This window comes from Panicum hallii, chromosome 4 (genome assembly GCF_002211085.1).
Source record: "Panicum hallii strain FIL2 chromosome 4, PHallii_v3.1, whole genome shotgun sequence".
NCBI classification, from domain to species: domain Eukaryota; kingdom Viridiplantae; phylum Streptophyta; class Magnoliopsida; order Poales; family Poaceae; genus Panicum; species Panicum hallii.
In genome coordinates, this window is record NC_038045.1 from 41,941,478 (window position 1) to 41,960,496 (window position 19,019).

General features: G+C 43.9%; 1 protein-coding gene across 1 annotated transcript; it reads left to right on the plus strand.

Moving 5' to 3' along the window:
* Positions 1 to 1,017: 1,017 nt before the first annotated feature.
* LOC112890491 (aspartyl protease family protein At5g10770-like) lies at positions 1,018 to 6,370 on the plus strand. Its single transcript, XM_025957375.1, has 3 exons — positions 1,018 to 1,171; positions 4,610 to 4,783; positions 5,102 to 6,370. The coding sequence occupies exons 1-3, from the start codon at positions 1,018 to 1,020 to the stop codon at positions 6,220 to 6,222; spliced, it is 1,449 nt and encodes a 482-aa protein (XP_025813160.1). The 3' UTR covers positions 6,223 to 6,370.
* The last annotated feature ends 12,649 nt before the right edge of the window (positions 6,371 to 19,019 follow it).

The window sequence follows — 19,019 nt, forward strand, 5'->3', positions numbered from 1 at the left end:
GTTTATAAATAAAATCTATATGAAACTTTGCTTATACTCCATTTGTTTTTTGAGAATTTGAGGATTAGATACTAAGATAACTACCACCAACAAATAGCATATCTCATTTGTCATAACTAACTTTGTGGTGTAATAGTGGGTAAGGCATGCATGAGGTTGGAAGTTGTGGGTTCTGAGTCTTGCAAACCGTGTAAGGTCAAAAAAAGTTGCACTACTTTATGACTGGTTACTTGGGGCTCCTGGGTTCGTGAAAAAATTCACACTTTTTTAGTTGTTTTCTATTTTTTTAGTTTTTGAAATCAAATTTAGGAGTGGTAATTTGTAGGGGCGAATACACACCCACACCTACATGTCACGACCGGCTCTTAGAAATCTATTTGTAGATGTTGATGCATACTCATCTCTATGTGTTATTTTAGTTGCGAAATGCAGGGGTGGTTGGTGCGTCCACCCCTATAAATATCATTCTACCTGCCTTGAAAATATTTTTTTATTGTCTGTTTCACATAGTGCGCGCATATATCACTTTGATATATGAAGACACACATGGGCAAAATGTTCGTAAGAATCTTAATACTGATATACTACAAGCAATTGTTGTTTTGGCGCTGTGTGCACTGTAGCTAAACTAAGAGATGTGCGATGTGCTTGACTGTACAACTTCCTCAAAGCTTCCTCCCACGGTCATGCATGTCCCCTCTTTGCACTGTAGCTTTCATGGAGCATTGGGCCAACTTCATGACAGAATAACAAGATCAAAAGAATGTGCCCTACCGTTTCCATCGATTGCATCGTCGTCGTCTTCTGGTTGCCGTCGTGGCGGCGATCGACAGGTATATCTCGTTACTGGCAACGTACGCTCAATTATATTTATATTCTTGGTTTCCTCAGCCAAGTTTGTGCTCTAGATCGGCAGCTCCAAAGTACTAGTACGTCCTGCGAGACGGGCCTACTTAAGGACCGGATCGGATCACGAGAGCAATCCGCCGGCCACCATCAGCTGCAAAGACGCACGCAATGGCGTCGTCGCACCGGTCGCTCGTGCGCCTGCTCGTGCTCTGCCTTCTCTGCGGCGCGTCTCTCGCGGCGCCGCGCCGCTACCTCTCCGTCAGCATGGACGAGCTGCTCAGCTCTAAGGCTCACCTCGACTGCCCTCCCTTAAAGAAGTCAGGTACCGATCAAAATCTTCGGTTCTAGTTCACCATGCTTGATTTGGGAATTGGCCAACTCAAAAGTTTCTAGCACACTAGCAGCATGTCACCGCAACGCAGGACTACATACTAGCCAGGCCCAGCAGATTCGTCGTTTGAACTGGAGCGAGGCCATGTATATTGCTTTAGAAAACTAAGCGTGTCATCTTTATAACAAATTCATGGCTCATGCTACGTTAGCTTTTACTAGGCCTATGTTTTTTCATTGGTTCAATCGACAACATCACAAAGGTTGTAGAGATCTCTAGTTTTACGTTGGTTAATCGTTTACATGGATATATTTAAAATTTTGTAAAGCCTTTTTGTTTTTTAGATTTATTGAATCTTTTATTTGACGCTTGTAAAACTTTCTTCTTGGACTCTAGTTATTTTTGTGGCAAAAAATATCTCCAGGGTTTTTTCTGAAAATTTTGGAAGTGTCTGAGTATTTTTCACTTGTTTAAATTAAAAAAACATATTTCCACATCAGCCCTAAATAATCACTCTTACTGTGTCAGGCGCCCAAACAAGACTGAATTAAAATTTGAGGTATCCAAATAAAATAATATTAAAATTGGGGTAAAAAATAGACAAGCTTATGAGTTGATTATGTTAAAAATTGACTTATTTCTTTTCTATTTTCACACTCCGCCCCACCCCTCCTTAGCCCACCTGGTCATCAAATTGACTGTGGCCGGTAGTGTTCTAACTGCTCTACCACAAGAGATGGCAACCGGTACAAACCCATTGGATTTTGCTGTTCCAAGCGCAAACCCATGAAATTAAAACATCTATAACCGTAATTGGTTTAGAATTTTGCTCAAACCTGTACCCGTCGGGTTAACGGGTACCCACATCTCACCCGTGGGTCTACTCCTTACTATATTAGTTTTTATTATAATCAACAAGTTTAATATAATAAGCTTCAAGTTTATAGTGTAGGGAAATACACGATGAGCAACAAGTTCATTGGTCACTAAAAGTTACTAGAGAGAATAAAATATAAATAACAAGTTCTATATTCAAGTGATCATGACACCATACAAAATCACCAATCCATCATATACATACACAAACACAGACACTACGACAGCAAAGCAACGACACCACTACCAGCTACCAAAATATTGAGGGTTCACCAAAATAAGAGGTGAAGGAGAAGGGATATTAAGTTTATTATAAATTTATAGAATAAAATGACAACTACACTAGGTTGGACCGGGTTTAAAAAACCCACGGGTTTACGGGTTCAGGTATAATAGTAAAAAACCCGTGCCTATAAATCCAACGGGTATGACTTTATGCCCATTAACGAACCCATGTCTAAAAAAATTGATCCATACCCATACCCTAATAGAGTATAATACCGTTAGATTTCAGGTTTCGGGTACCCATTGTCGTCTCCGTCTCCATCTGCTTGTGTGCCCATCTTCATTGTTAGACAGGCCTCGCTTCCTTCAGGCTTCACTCTTTCTCTCCTAACCCTGCAACTGAAAATCGAAAATGATGATACTGCCCTTGATGTAGTATAGGAGGTGCTTATAAATTTTAGTACTTCCTCTATTTCAGAACGTAGGTCAATTTAGTTTTGTTCTAACTTTGATTATGATGAAAAATACATTAGCATCCATAATCTCAAATAAGTGTACAATTAATACCTATTCCATGGGTAATGAAACTGTGATTTGATGTTACTGTTATCAGTAAATTTTCTATAAACTCTATGAAAGTTAAATAAATTTCACGTTAGACAAAATTAAAACAACTTCAATTTTTGAACGAAGGAGTTGATGATTTTTCTAGCGAGAGCATTATTACTAGGGGCTACAAGAACAACAATTATCCATATTTATCTATCACATATGGTTTTTGTTACATATTATTGGTTAGTATAAGAATAAAAACCAGACGTGATATCTCTACATATCTCCTAAATGATAATTATTCATGCTTGGACATTGCTGTCCAGGTCAAGCAGTATGGGTCTCCGTGGAAACACTACTAAAAAAGAATTTTGACAGACAGTTGGGAAACCGTCTTTGTAGGTATTGCCTGTGAAAATCCTTACACAAGTCATATGTTTCTCATGCGAAATAAGCGCGCGCGATTCCCTATGATTCGAACCCATGACCTGCCCCTTGCACATCCCATACTTACCATCCCGCCATAGAGTTATTTTTTTTTTGGCAATATGGTAATCTTTCCTTTTGAACCTTATAAGAAACAATTTTCACAAGAAGCCCACCTAAGGAATCCATTTACATAGGCGGTTCCTTGCGTGAGCTGCCTGTGAAAATCTTTGGAAAATTTTTATTTTTTATTTTCAATTAAGTATTTGCAAAACCTTGTTCATTTAATATTTTGGAATGTACACCATTATGACATCTTCATCGATGAAGTATATAAGTAATTAAAAGTTGTCGCAATGTTGTATAATCAATGCATATAACAAAAATTATTTATAAATATTTTATAGATTCTACTAGAGATGGAGATGGATATAATATATCCTATCACTGATTTTTCTCACGAGTTCAATTATAGTAAATGATATTAAAATAGAAATACACTCTCGATTTTATGGAACCATTTTCACAAGCAGATCTGTTAAGGAACTGTGGTGTTTCCATAAGTAGAGAGCCCGTGCAAATCACTCCAGTTTTAGAGACTGTTTTCTTAGTAACCGCTAGTGAAAATGCCTTCCGACTAGCGGCTTATGAGCTGAGGCGACCCTCACCATCTTCACAAGCAGCCATAATTTTAACTACACAAGCTTGATGAGATGTCTGAAAAACAGTTTTTTCCTAGTAGTGAAACTAGCAAACAATATGGTTGAATTATATATGGACAAAACTACACAAGATATCAGAAGTATTAAAGACTCCAAAAAACCATTGTAAAGGAGGTGATATCAAACAATCACACCAAACATTCCGATTAGAAACTCCATTTATTTGTATGATATGAAAAAAAATTGTCAACCAGAAATATATTCATCTTGCCATTTATTGATTTTGTAATTGCACATGAAGACAACTTTTATCCAGAGATTATGACTTGTGACTTTTATGTAGAATCCCTGTATAATTATTGATCATTTTAAATTTTAATCATGTACGCATTCTCTGGACTATGGTCTCATGATTATTCCATCTAATCGGTAGTTGCGACCTGATATGTACCATGTAAAATAGTTTGAGCTAGGCCAGTCAAGAGAACACAGTCGTACACTTGTTGACTAGAGTAGCAGCTCAACTGTAAGAAGCACTTTTAAGTTTCGAATGTTCTGTAGATGGATCTTCTTTGCCTGAGGTTTTAACTTTCATTTGGAACATAACTGATCGATAATTTTCCATGCTTGGCAATAGAATACCCGTACCGTCACCTGACTCTTTCTACCGCTTCCAAATGACGCGCAGTGACAACTTCCGGCAACAAGCTCACGATCCCTGCGAGTTGCGGCCTTCCACCGAAATGCTGCGGCGCTGGCGAGTCCATCGGGCGTCACGTCCTCAACCATGACATAAACCGGCTGAGCACTCTCCTCCAGAGGTCCGCCGGCGCCTCGTCAGCTGCACCACCGCCGTTGGCACGCCCCATCCCCGGGGTTCCGTTCCCATTTCCATTCGCTCCAGCTCCGTCGGCACGCCCCTTCCCCGGGATTCCAATAACATTGCCTCCCTTTCCGTCGGCGCGCCCCATCCCCGGGATTCCATTTCCATTTCCACCAGCTCCGCGGGCAGACCCCTTCCCGGGGATTCCATTTCCTCCCGCTCCGTCGGCGCGCCCCATCCCCGGGCCCGGGATTCCATTTCCATTTCCACCAGCTCCGCGGGCAGACCCCTTCCCGGGGATTCCATTTGCTCCGGCTCCGCGGGCGCGCCCCTACCCCGCGATTCCCGTCGCTCCAGCTCCATCGGTTGTTCCGGGAATTCCGATTTCATCTCCTCCGGCAGAGCCGCCAGCGGTGACGATCCCGGACACCTCCGGGGCGTACCTCGGCACGCTGGAGTTCGTGGTCACCGTCGGCTTCGGCACGCCGGCCCGGGCGTACGCGGTCGTCTTCGACACCGGCAGCGACGTGTCGTGGATCCAGTGCCAGCCGTGCTCGGGGCACTGCTACAAGCAGCATGACCCCATCTTCGACCCGACCAAGTCCGCCACCTACGCCGCCGTCCCCTGCCGCAACCAGGAGTGCCGGGCCGCCAACGGGAGCTGCGACGGCAACGGCACCTGCATCTACGACGTCGAGTACGGCGACCGGTCGTCCACCTCCGGGGTCCTGTCGCACGAGACGCTGTCCCTCACATCCTCGAGCGCGCTCCACGGCTTCGTGTTCGGCTGCGGCGAGAAGAACCTCGGCTCGTTCGGCGACGTCGACGGGCTGATCGGCCTCGGCCGCGGTAAGCTCTCCCTGCCCTCGCAGGCCGCCGCGAAGTTGGGCGCCACCTTCTCGTACTGCCTGCCGTCGCACAACGGCACGCAGGGGTACCTCACCATCGGCTCGACGCCGGTGTCCGACAAGGTCACGTACACGGCGATGGTGCAGAAGCCGGACTACCCGTCCTTCTACTTCGTCGAGCTCGTCTCCATCGACATCGGCGGGTACGTCCTGCCGGTGCCGCCGACAGTGTTCACGAGCCCGGGCACGCTTCTCGACTCCGGCACCATCCTCACCTACCTCCCGGAGGAGGCTTACGCCGCGCTCCGGGACCGGTTCAAGTTCACCATGAAGCAGTACAAGCCCGCGCCGGCGCAGGACCTCCTCGACACCTGCTACGACTTCACGGGGCAGAGGGCCATCTTCATCCCGGCCGTGTCGTTCAAGTTCAGCGACGGCGCCGTGTTCGACCTCGACTTCTTCGGGATACTGATATTCCCGGACGACGCGACGGCCATCGGGTGCCTCGCGTTCGCGGCGAGGCCTCAGACGATGCCGTTCAACATCGTCGGCAACACGCAGCAGCGGTCGGCCGAGGTGATCTACGACGTCGCGGCGGAGAAGATCGGGTTCGTACCGGGCAGTTGCTGAGGTGACCGTCGATACTTGTTGGTTGGAGAATAAGCGAGCAGCGACGTGTGTCGTCGGTTGTTCTGTTGTTGTATGGTTTTTAGCTAGGAATCAGATGAACCTCTGCTGCATGCCTGATCCATGTTTTGGCCTGTTAATTTCATGTGGAGTGTTGGGTAAAAGAGCTAATATATATACTATGTATGAAATATAAATGCTTGTAGCAGTGTTGCAGAATATGGATAATAATGTTCTGTATCAGAAATTTTTTCATGCGGCAAAACTATCCTGCTAGTGCATGCTTGTATGCGTGTGTGAGGGCAAATATTAGAAGATTGTTCGTTCTGTGGTCGTGGTCTACCAAGGGTATGACAGTTTGAGTACGTCCGAGCCACATTCAAACTCGGGTCATGACTCATGAGATATTCTCGATCTATGATGATCGAAGAAAAGTAGGATGGCCACATGGCCACCATCAGTGGTGTAGCGTGTGAACTCGTATGCATAGGACCCACATCGAAGCGTCACCACCCACACCGGGCCACCGCCACATACTGATAGTTAACATAAAAAAAAGAAAGCGAAGTACATTTTACCTGATCTTGTATCGAAATTTGAAATTGCCCGTAAACTGAAAAACCAGGAATCTTTCGTACGTCAATTTTCAGGACCAGTCAAATTACATTCCTCTCAGGCCAAAACAGGTGGCCCGCATGTTAGAGTCCATCTTACTAACGTGTGGTAGTAGATCCACCTGTCTGGAATTTCTCCTCTCTCTCTCTCCTGCCATCTTATTAAACGTGTAGCAGTATGGTACGTAGATCTCATGTGCTCGTCATTCAAACACCAGGCCATAATTATACAGTAACGGTATTAATTGTTAGCGCATCCACCCTTGATCGAGACTATTAGCCGAACAAATTAAAACTTTGCTAACATTTTGTCCCAAATCTTGTTGGGGGCGCCTAGAGACACCCTTTACGTAAAAGAGTCTAAGTTAGGAGGGTCTAAGAGCTTGTTTATGAGATTTAGAAGTTTAGTTGCAGCATCTGGGAACTTGTTTGTAAGTTTTAGGACTTCTTTTATATTTGACCCTGCCAATGAAATAAATAAAAACAACCGCCTCCTCCTCCTTATAAATAGAGCCCTAGGATTTGAAGGAGGGAACTTTTGGCCATTTGTTCTCTTACTTGTTCGGCTTGCTCTGCTTCTCACTTTGTTACTTTAATGTTACTACATTGATTTTGAGTCCTATTTCTATCATTCTGTCTGGTTTCGGCTCATCCGAACCCAATAGTGGCGCCCAACATGGTCTCACTCGAGTAAACAATCTTCGATGGCACCACAAAGAAGATCAAGAAGGTTGTTTAGAGAGATGGCACCGTGCTCGGCACGTTTTATTTTTCTCTAGAAAGATGATATTGAGAATATAACTTTCGCATTTGGAAAAGAAGCAGAAAGTTGGATGGATGAGCTCAAGAAAAAAATGTGCAATCGACGGTCACTAGCTAATTAGGAAAGTCCAAATTCCATTGCAAGACAGCTGCGAAGATAAGAAACTTAATCTGTTTGCCAAATATTGCAAAAAATCATGCCACTATGGGCTGGGGCTTCTACTTTAGAGCCACCGGCTTGCAGTGGTTAATCTCCGGGTTTCTTGTTCCTCTTATGATGATTTATCACAGACAAGCAAAGGTGGATCCATCAATGAAAATTCATGAATCGATTGTCGTCAGCAAGACTGCAGGCCGGCAGTTGTGCAAATAAAGCCGCCCGTCGAACGAATCGGAACATGCAGCTTGACGTCCTCTAGTGAAAAGAAGAAAGCATTCTACCAGCTCGTCGTCTATAATTTATTGACAAGCTTCACTTCCGTCTTATTCTTTCCGTACATTATTCACATGCATGTGGCGATGGTCACCTATTAATAACTAGCTAGTCTTGTCTTTTTCTCTCTTTCGAAGCTAACCTGGTTATTGATGCCATGCAAGAAGTTACCATCGCCACCTTCGCAAAGCTGCGAAGCTGGCAGGTACCTCCGCGCGAGGAGCAAAAGCAAGACCGCCACCTTCGACAACCCATATTGCCGACCTCCACGGCGAGCTCCAAAACTCCGCGACAAGCACCGACCTTCACGGCGAACTCGAACCTCCGCTACAAGCAGCAATTCTCGCTGCGAGCTCAACATCACTGACAAGATAAACATGCATCAAGCAAGCACCCATGCAAAACAATTACAGCATCCAAGCACCAAACGAAGGACAACCGCACAAGGCAACGTGGGAACCTTCGGTTGGCAAAGGGCCAAAGGTGCTGGTGGCCGTGCAGGCCCGAGCAGCGAAGCTGCCACGTTCGTCCGTCGGCGACGCCGAGCGAAGCCGCCGAGCAAGCAGCATCAACCACCCGAAGCTTCCAAGCTGCAGATCGACCTGACGTCCAACACCTCCGCACAAGAGCGGCGCAAAGCCCCAGCGAAGCAACGAGCAGTTCTTCCTGCAAATCATAATCGAAGGTTAAGACCACATGGAGCATGGGACAGCAGCGCGGAGCATGGCTGCCTCCTGCCAGTGGCAAGCTGTTCGGCAAGGCAACTACAACAAGCTAACTAGGAAGGGAGACCGGAGGCGCTGCCGCGAGCGGCGAGCTTCGACAGCGGCGGACTGGTTCCGATGCGGCGCATTCTCACTGTCATTTGCAAATTGCAAGCATCAAGCCACCAATCACATGTGCAGCCGTTCTAACAAGCAGTACCTATTTTTGCTGAAGTTTCGATCGCTACTACAAAACCGATTTGTAGCGACACCCCGAATTTTTCTAGGGACGGATCAAAATGTCACCTGTTCTTACAAATAGACGTAGGTACTGTAGCAACAGAGCCGCCCCTGTAAATTAATTTGTAGGGGCAACTCACCCCCTCAACCGGCCCTACAAATGGGCGCCATTTTCAAAGGCGGCTGGGGGGTGAACCGCCCCTAAAATGCTATTTGTAGGGGCGACTCACCCCTGAGCCGCATCTACAAATGGCGCGGCCGCTGGGGGTGAGCCGCCCCTGTAAATTCATTTGTAGGGGCGGCTCACCCCCAACCTGTTTCTAAAAATATCTATAAAAATCTAAGCACCTTCTTCCTCCTCCCAAGTCCCATTGTTTGCTTGGGAGAGGAGTTACCCCAAAAGCCAAAAAAAGAAAAGAGGGGGAGCTTTTCAACTTGATTTCCTTCGAGGTGGGGGCTCTAGGAGGTAAGTTAACGCTAATTCCTTATCATTTCTAAGCTCTTTTGTTAGATTTATGGCTCAAATGGAGCTCTTTTTGCCTCTAACTAGCTCTAAATCTCCATGGTGTGGATTAGCCATTTGAGACACCATTTGCCTTGAACTTTTGGATGACGTTATGCTATTTTAGTAGGAGAACAAGATTATGTAATCATTTTTTTGAGAAAAGATTTAATTTTTTTCTATATTTACATACATGCATGTTACATTTTTTTCTAATATTTAGTGGTACAATAATAGGTTAGAAATCAATTTTTTATTTAGTATTAGTTAAATTGACTTTTTCAACACCTACACCTATATAAAAGTATATATTTATGTGAATTTAGGACTCTATTTCTTGCGAGAAAATAATTTAATTTAATTTTTTCTATCTTTTCTGATATGGATAGGACATGGATGTACAATGCAAAAAGGACGGACGCCTATTTCCGTGGAGAGCTTAATAAATTCATTCAAGTTGTAGAGAACCACGTAAGAAATAAGAAGACACGATTGATGCATTGCCCATATAATGCTTGCAAGAATTTGTGAGTATTCAGTGACCTAACTACAATTAGATCGTATGTGATGGTAAGTGATTTTGTTAAGGACTACAAGATCTGGAGGTATCATGGTGAGATGGATGCTCCCCTCCGACAAATAATCCACTGGATGAAATCATACAAGATGAGAAGTTTGAAAGAATGTTTCATTCTTATTTTGATGGTGGTGGAGATGATGATGGTGATGATGATGATGATGATGGGGTTGCTGATGATGATGGGGTTGGTGGATTCCAAGATGATGATGTCGACGGTCCCATGGATGGTGATAGTAGTGGCGATGAACTTGATGATGGTAATTTTCTCAGCCAGTTTTTGCGCCACACCAAAGCGGAGGTATTGGTTGCTAGTGCTAGGGGGTTAGCAAACTTCGAGACAGTGAGAAAATCAGCAGAGGAAAATATATATGAGCAATCAAAGGATGCCCGAAACACTGAACCATGCTTCATTTCATACTTGAGCTCTTCACTTTGAAGGCTAAGCATACAGATGGTAGTTTCAATAATCTATTGCGTATCTTGGCTTGGTTGCTTCCAAAGCCAAATAAAATGCCAGCCAATGCATATCGAGCAAAGAAGCTTGTGAGCCCGTTCACGATGGGTGTGGAAAGAATTCATGCATGTCCAAATCATTATATTTTGCATCGTGGGGATACTTTCAAAGACTTGAAGAAATGCCCTGTATGTTTTGCAAGTCGGTACGAAAACAATGCTGGTTACTGTGGTGACGACAATCATAGTCCAACCGATGTGAATAAAAGAAATGTGGCGAAGAATAGTGTTGCCTCTGTTGAACCAGATGACGCTAGTTTAGGCATTCCTGGGAAGCAGAAAAGAATTCCTGCCATGATTATGTGGTACATCCCAGTTTCCAATCGCCTGAGGCGTTTCTTCTCGAACCCGAAGAATGCTGAACTGATGCGATAGTGGGATTCAGATAAGTGTAAGAAGGGTGACGGAAAGCTCCGACATTCAGCTGATGCTCGGTAGTGGAAGGAATTTGATGAGAAGTACTATCTGGAATTTGGGAATGACCCGAGAAATGTTCAGTTCGCGTTGAGTATGGATGGAATGAATCGTTTGGTGAAAGAAGTAGCACCCACAACACATGGCCAGTGATACTGATGATGTACAACCTGCCTACATGGTTGTGCTAGAAGAGGAAATATCTTTTGCTATCCGTCCTTATACAGGGCCCCAAGCATCCTGGCATCGATATAGATGTTTTTCTTGAGCCTCTGATGCAAGAGATGGAAACTTTATGGAAGGATGATATCAATATCTTTGATGGTTTTGCATGGCAGCCCTTTAATCTTAGAGTCATTATATTCGTCACCATCCATGATTATCAGGCATTGTTCATCCTATCAGGACAGATCAAAGGTAGGACGGGATGCACGGTGTGCGTGGATGGCACCGTATCGTCTTTCCTTGAAGGTTCTTGAAAGGTAGTTTACCTTGGGTACAGACGCTTCTTGGTGGAAGGACATAGGTACCGAAGTAAGAAGTTCTATAATCTTTTTGATGGTAGGCCTGAATTACATTCTGCTCCAGTACAATGAGACGGGCACTATGTTTTCAGTATGGTTCAGACCATCCAGGTCATTTATGGGAAGAAAAAGGAAGATGGGAAGAAGAGAAAGAGAGATAAGGCACCCATCGATGGATGGCGTACCATTCAAGAAGTAGCCCATCTTCTACAAGTACTTGCCGTATTGGACGGATCTTGAGGTCCGCCATGCAATCGATGGTATGCACCTAAAGAAAATGTGTTTGGTAACACAATTGGGTTCCTCCTGGAGACATAAGCCAAAACAAAGGATACCTTGAAGTCGCGTTAGGACTTGGTAGCCATGAAGATAAGATAAGATCTTCACCTTGCGGATAAAGGCAATTGCTGATATGAACTTCCCCCATCTAGCTACAACTTGACACGTGATGAGAAGAAGGCAATGTGAGAGAGCTTAAGAAGAATCAGAGTCCCGAGTCGTTTCACGTCCAACATAAGGAAACTAGTCTCAATGAAAGATCTGTCACTATGCGGCTGTAACTATCATGATTCTCATATGTTGCTGATAGTGTTCCTCCCAATTGCAATCAGAGTGATCAAGCCAGTATATGTAAAGATGGTAATCACTCGGTTGTGTTACTTCTTCAATAGGATTTCACAAAAGGTGATCGATGAAGATGAGTTGCAGGATCTTCAAGAATTCATTGAGGAGACTATGGCGCAGCTCGAGATGTGCTTCCCTCTAGGGTTTTTTGGTATAACTGAACACCTAATGATTCACATGGTCAATTAGATACGGGCACTTGGTCCACTTTACCTACATGAAATGTGGACGTATGAGCATTTTATGTCCATCCTCAATCGGTACATACTGAATCGTGCTCATCCTGAGGGGTCCATGATAGAGGGATACATTACTAAGAAAGTCATCGAGTCTTGCCTAGGTTACCTAAAGGATAACATGTCCCTTGGTTTGCCTATTCCATGATTTTTGGCGAGGTTGTAAGGTGTGGGCACAGTTGGGAGGAAAATCTTCATCGACAAAGATTTCAAAGGTGTGCAACAAGCCCATCATAGCATCTTGCAGCACCTCACGATAATGACTCCTTTAGTGAATAAACACTTGAGCATGATTCATGCAGAAAGTAATGGCCACTCGGATGATTGGATCATGAGAGAGCACAAACCTCGGCTAACTGCATGGTTGAAGGACCTGAATCTACTACATGGGGAGACCGTGGAGGAGCAAACGATCAAAAGATTGGCATCTGGTCTATCTAGCCAGGTCACATCATGGCAATGGTATGATATTAATGGATATCTATTCTATACTGCCGCCAAGGACAAGAAGACCGTGTCTCAAAATTGTGGTGTTCGTATTGAGGCCTTAGACGAGAGAACAGGGCAAAGTACAACATATTTCGGTGTCATAGATGATATATGGGAAGTGCACTATGGTTCCAATATACAAATCTCGGTCTTTCGGTGTCGTTGGGTCAAACACCCAAAAGGTGTTGATGTGGACGGCTATGGGCTCACGATTATCGACCTCAATAATGTTGGTTATAAAGATGACCCATGGGTACTTGCCTCACAGGTCGCACGGGTACTCTATGTAGCTGATCCTGCAAAGAAGACAAAACACATCGTTGTCCTTGGGAAACAAGATATCATAGGAGTTGATGATATTAACAATGTGGAAGAATATAATCAGTATGATGAGATGAACCTCTTCATAGACCTACCACAAAAGATGAGGATTATAGAAGCAAGCATAAGAAAAGACGACAAGCTATGGGCATGCAAAGATGGCGAATCGAGAATTGTTATCGCTTGAACATTGGTGTTTCAACACTTTTATTTATTACATACACTGTAATTGGATTTTTGATATTTTTCTTATGTTCTACATATCAAAATATGATTATGGTAAAAATTTCATATTTTTTAGAGGTGTTTTACTATTTTTTTTGAAATAAATAGATTTTTGGCATAAATTGGAAAACAATTTGTAGGGGCAGGTGGGGCATCACCCGCCCCTACAAATCCTTTTCCAATTGCAACCGAAAATTCATTTAATTTTTAAAAAATAGCATAATATATGAAAAAAGAATCAAATTTTCACTAGAAACATATTATGTAGTACAGAACTAGTAAAAAATATGACAAACATGTTTCAGTACATATAATGATTGAGAGTGTTCAAAACACAAAGAGAGTCCTGAGTGCTATGAGATAGTACGATGTGGAGGTGCACATTGTGGTCTTGATACTTTAAACCATTATATATAATAAAATAGTTATTTGATATTTCTATTAAGTTCTACATGTCACATAATGCTTATGGTAAAAATTTTAAGTTTTTTCGACTTGTTTTGCTATGATTTGTATATTAAATAAATTTTCGGTGGAAATTGGAAAAGGATTTGTAGGGGCGGGTGCCGCCCCGGCCTGCCCGTACAAATCCTTTTCCTATGAAGACCGTGACTTAGAAAAAATTTTCAGATCCCGGGCAAGCACACGAGCAGACGCCGTTAGGCTGCCAAAAATTTCCGCCGCCGCCGCTGCCACCCGCGCACGCGTCTTCTCCACCATCGCTCGCTCCCGGCCACCGCCGCCGCCCGCTCCCAGCCTCCCCTCCACGCGCGGCCTCGAGCTCCCCTCCACGTGGCGCCTCTCCTACCCGCGCCTCCTCCCCGGGAGCGGCAGCGCCATTCATCACGCTTTTGCCCAGCCCTTCGCCGGCGACGGGCATCCACTAGGTATGCCCTTCCCTTATGTCTCCTCTTCCGGCGAGCTCTCCTCAATAGGTGCCCCCGCCGCAGCCGCAGACGTCGTCACCGTGAAAAGCCTGCGTCCGGCCGCCTCCAAGGTCCACGCCACCATGCTCGTCTACCTCTTCGAGGACCCCCAGTGACGGGCCCCGGGTCCTCCTCACCAAGCGTGCTTCCTCCCTCAACTCGCATAGATAAAAGTGTGTCCACGGAAAGGGAGAGAGGATGCATATGTACTGTCAAGATTTTTAGCTTCTGTTGCAGATTAAAGATAAGGACCTTGCAGGTGGCTTGGAGGTCATGATAGATTAAAGATTTTAAGCTTGTGAAATGTTCATGATATTAAATGTGAAATGTTCATGAATTTCTTATTTGTAAGAAATTTCTCTCTCTCATTTCATTGTGAATTGAAATATCTATTAAAATATATCTTCGATGGCTATGTAGCGTAGAAGTTGTAGATGGATCCTCCGTCATCATCTTCCGCACAAAGGGATGATGCCGCACCGCAAGATGAGCTTGAACAAATTGCATTCCAGATGGAGTGGGACAACGAGCACGACGTCGGTGACCAATCTGGTGACAAGGAGTCCGACGACGTCGGTGTCGAATCTGGGGACGAGCAGGGCCTAGGATTGGACAAGGCGCTTGGGTAGTAAACAAGTGGCATGATCCGATTGATCCACACCCTGTTCCGGCAAGAGAAAGACGGTCAGGGGTGGCGTTCAATCCGGATTACAAACCGGAAGCACGTCAGGTAATGAATACATGATTAATTACAACGAAGCAGACTATACGAGTAATGACCTGTATGACTTGTATTATCTGCATAGGCGGCTTCGATAGGAAGGAGTAAGTGCCAACGCCAACGCTGACCCCCTAGCCCCACAGAGGAAGACAATGAAAGCTCGGGTCCCGATCCTGCAAGTACGACCTCTGACAGCCAAAACAAAAGGAAACGGGGTCAGCGAGGAAGAAACCAATACCCCGAAGGGCAATGGACTGTCAATGCAATTAGCGCGGCAGGAGAGCCTATAGATCCTCCGTAGATTGTAGCAAAGTTTCGGAATGCTATCGGTGCTATAATCAGAATAAAGATGGTTTTAGATACAAGGATCCCCAATTGGCCCTTGGTTCCTGTGCGGAGGAAAGAAGCAACGTGGCAATTGTTGAGCGGAACTTTTATTCTGCCCATAGGAACTAGAGAACAAGTAAAGCATTATGCTCTGAAGATGCTAGGTGAAACTTTCCGCCGGTGGAAGGGTGAACTGAATACCTGGTATGTCAAGAAGGGTCGAACATCATTTGCAGATTACGGAGACATTACACCAGGGAAGAGTTTGTTCGACACAAGACTACTGAAGAAGCTCTAGCTCTAAGCCAAAAGCAAAGTGAACTAGTAAAGAGCAACATACATAGAGTTCACCTTGAGCCAGGTGGGTACCAAAGGAAGGTCGAGAAGTGGCGGCATGAAAGAGAGGCGGCAATAGCTACCGGGCAGCCCAACCCTTATGAAGGCTTGGACGAACACGGTGACCGGCTCCACGAGAAACAACTTCTACATGTAGTCGACAAATTGTGCCGTTTCATTATGCATGAAGTGGTCAACATGAGGGGGCAAATTTTTTCACGAAGCACAAGATTTGGCAACGGAAGATAAATACATTGGAGTTTGTCAGTGGGACAATCAACGGCACCGTGCCGCCTCTAGTAGCGTTCCTAGGGAGGAATAGAGAAAAAATATGTATTCAATATGCGCTTTAATGATGTACTCTAATGATATTTGATTTTTATATAATTTAATTTTATATGCATAAGTATTTTTAGTTATCGAACATATTCCACGCCACGATCGCGAACTAAATTGAAAGATCAAAATTGGTGGGAATGCAAATCGTAAAAAATAGCGGGAAACCCATTTCCAGGGACAGGTCATCCCTCACCCGCCCCTGGAAATGGATTTGAATTTTTAGATATGAAAACTAGCAACGGGTGTGCTATCCACCTCTAAAAACATCATTTTTACCCGCCCCCGAAAATGCATTTTGCAATAGTGGATCCTATCAACTATACCACGCTGCACTAGCGAGCGAGCTGCAGCTCTAATTTTGCTCTTTGCATGACTAATCAGAGAAGCAGGCTCAATCGCCCAATGACCTTCGAGCGGGACAATATTCTGAGCTTCGCTGTTGTGCACATGGATTCAGTGAGCAGTTTTTCCTGCAAATCTTGGTCGAAGGTCAAGACCACAAGATATCTCGAGTCTACGCGCACCTATTGCAGGGCTATATCATCTGCTTAAGCTGTGGATTCTGGACAAAAAATTCATGAATCGAAGATGCCAGCAAGATTGCAGGCATCAATATCAACACCACGTCACCTTCGATACCTCCGCTCGCAGCCAACGTGACCAGATGACAACGCTCGCCAGCGAAGGACATCCGTCCACCCGTCACCTCGATTAGCTATCTGGATTAATTATTATTAGCTAACCTGGTTTCTCATGCGAAGCTTTTAGGCAAGGATGCATGCCACAAGCTTTTCAGTAACACCTTCGATCGTTCATGTGGAAGCTATGGAAGAAGCCACGGCCGCAAAAACAAAAGCAAGGCAGCAACCTTCGGCAAGCGAAGCTAGCGATCGAAGCTGCTCAGCTTCTACATACGGTGCACCTTTCCCATCTCTTGGCGATGATAATTTTTATCATCAAACAAACCATCGAAGCTGGCAGCACCAGCCAATATACTTTACCAATCATATGCAACACCTTAGATCCTCAAAGTGCTTTGGCTTTATTTCTCAGCAATATTAACCACGAAGGTTATATAGAAGGTCATTGCCTTCTTGGTATTATGTCTCTATTGACCTCTTATAATTTTCAGAGCCCATGACAAAGATCATCAGCTTGCTTATTGGTCATGATTTGTTGAGAAGGTCGTAACAAAGGTTAACAAAGGTTATTACCTTATTGGTTTTCTACCTTGCTTATAAGAGAATTCTTTAAAGTTAATGTTTATCTTATTTATTAAAATTTTCTCTCACTAACCTCTATATTTGCAGGGTTTATCCTTTAAAGAACTTCGCTTATTATTTATCTGTTATTGTATTTGCATGTTCTAAGCTCTCTAAGCTCATTGTTCTCCAACTAAGTTTGTTCTGGATAGTGAAATTAACTCACTAACCCCTCTCTTGAGGATAATTTCTCTTTCAAAAAGTGCAGAGTTATCATACTTAGCTTTTTGGAGAAAGTTATGACTTTATCGGCGTTCTACCGACATTGACCTAGAGAAGTTCAAAGTTTTTGGAGAAGGTTATGACTTTATTGGTTTTCTACCTTCATTGATCTAGAGAAGGTCAGAGCTTTTGGAGAAGATTATCATCTTATTAGTTTTCTACGTTTATCGACCTATAGAGAAGGTTAGAGCTCTTGGAGAAGATTATGGCGAAGGTTATCACCATATTAGTTTTCAATTCTCTATTAACCACCAAACAAGGTTATGGCTTTTGTTAATCTCTAGAGAAGGTTGGGATGAAAATCTCTAACTTAATTGGCTTTCCTTAGTCATGGATGCGGGCTCTCTTCAAGCAAAGAACCTTCAGAAGAAAAGAATATATTTTAGAAATTGAAGTTCGAAGATTCTCGAGGGACCAAGTCATTTATAGGGCGATTGTTGCTCACCTTAGATCATTTTCTCTCCAAACAAGTAACCTTTAGAAGCAAAGAATATATTTCGAAGAGTGAGGTTAAAAGATCATTGAGGGACCAAGTCATTTACAAGCATTCTTCACTAACCTTAGATCGTTGTTTCTTTAAGCTAAGAACCTCTACAAGCAAAGAATGTGCTAAAGAACTCCAAACAAAACATTAAGGTACCACACCTAGAGATGCTTATCTACCTTGTGATGCTTAACTGCTTTTGTCTAAGTATTTCAGCTTATCTTGGGTCCACGCAATGAAGAGTTGCAAACATCAACCATTGCATCTTGAATGCTCTAATTGTGTAAGTTAGCAAAGCTCCATACTCCACGAACTTTGCATACTTATCTAAAAGTTCAATAAGCACTTGAATACCAAGGGGCCTCAAGATCTAAGGGTCTTGAAGCCAAAACTCATTATGACCTCTAATCCAGACTTCAGTCTAAACACTTGGTCCCAAGGGACCACTCATGCGAAATTGCATCTTGAATATCCAAATTTTTCTCTAACATGCAGGTTTCACCAATGTGAGTATCTCTTCTCCTACTTTGCTAACCCCTGTATATTAGATCTTTGCTCTTTAAATACAGGCACATTGGATTTCACCACTTAGCCAAGTCAAGGAATCAGTGCATTATAGATTGGCATTCATCGGACAATACACATTGTTGGCATTCAAATTTCATCACTTAGTGGACCTATCTTTATTGATGTTTATCAACCATTGGTTCTCATTGGTCCTTCAACATAATGGTTTTCAGCAACAAGTGGTTCTCACCCTTCCATCGACAAGCTATCAACCTTGGACTTCAAAGTGCCAAGCCTTCACCTTCAGCTACCAAGAAGTGCAACAAGCGTATTCGCCAAGGGGCTCTCTTGGTTCAGACAATACCAGAGACCAAAAAACCTTTGGCCATCTAAAATGCTATAAGCCTATTTCAGCCAAGGGACGCTCATGGTCCGAAAGTAACCAGAGGCTAAAAAACCTCTGGCTTTATGCAAATGCATTCATTACATTCATAT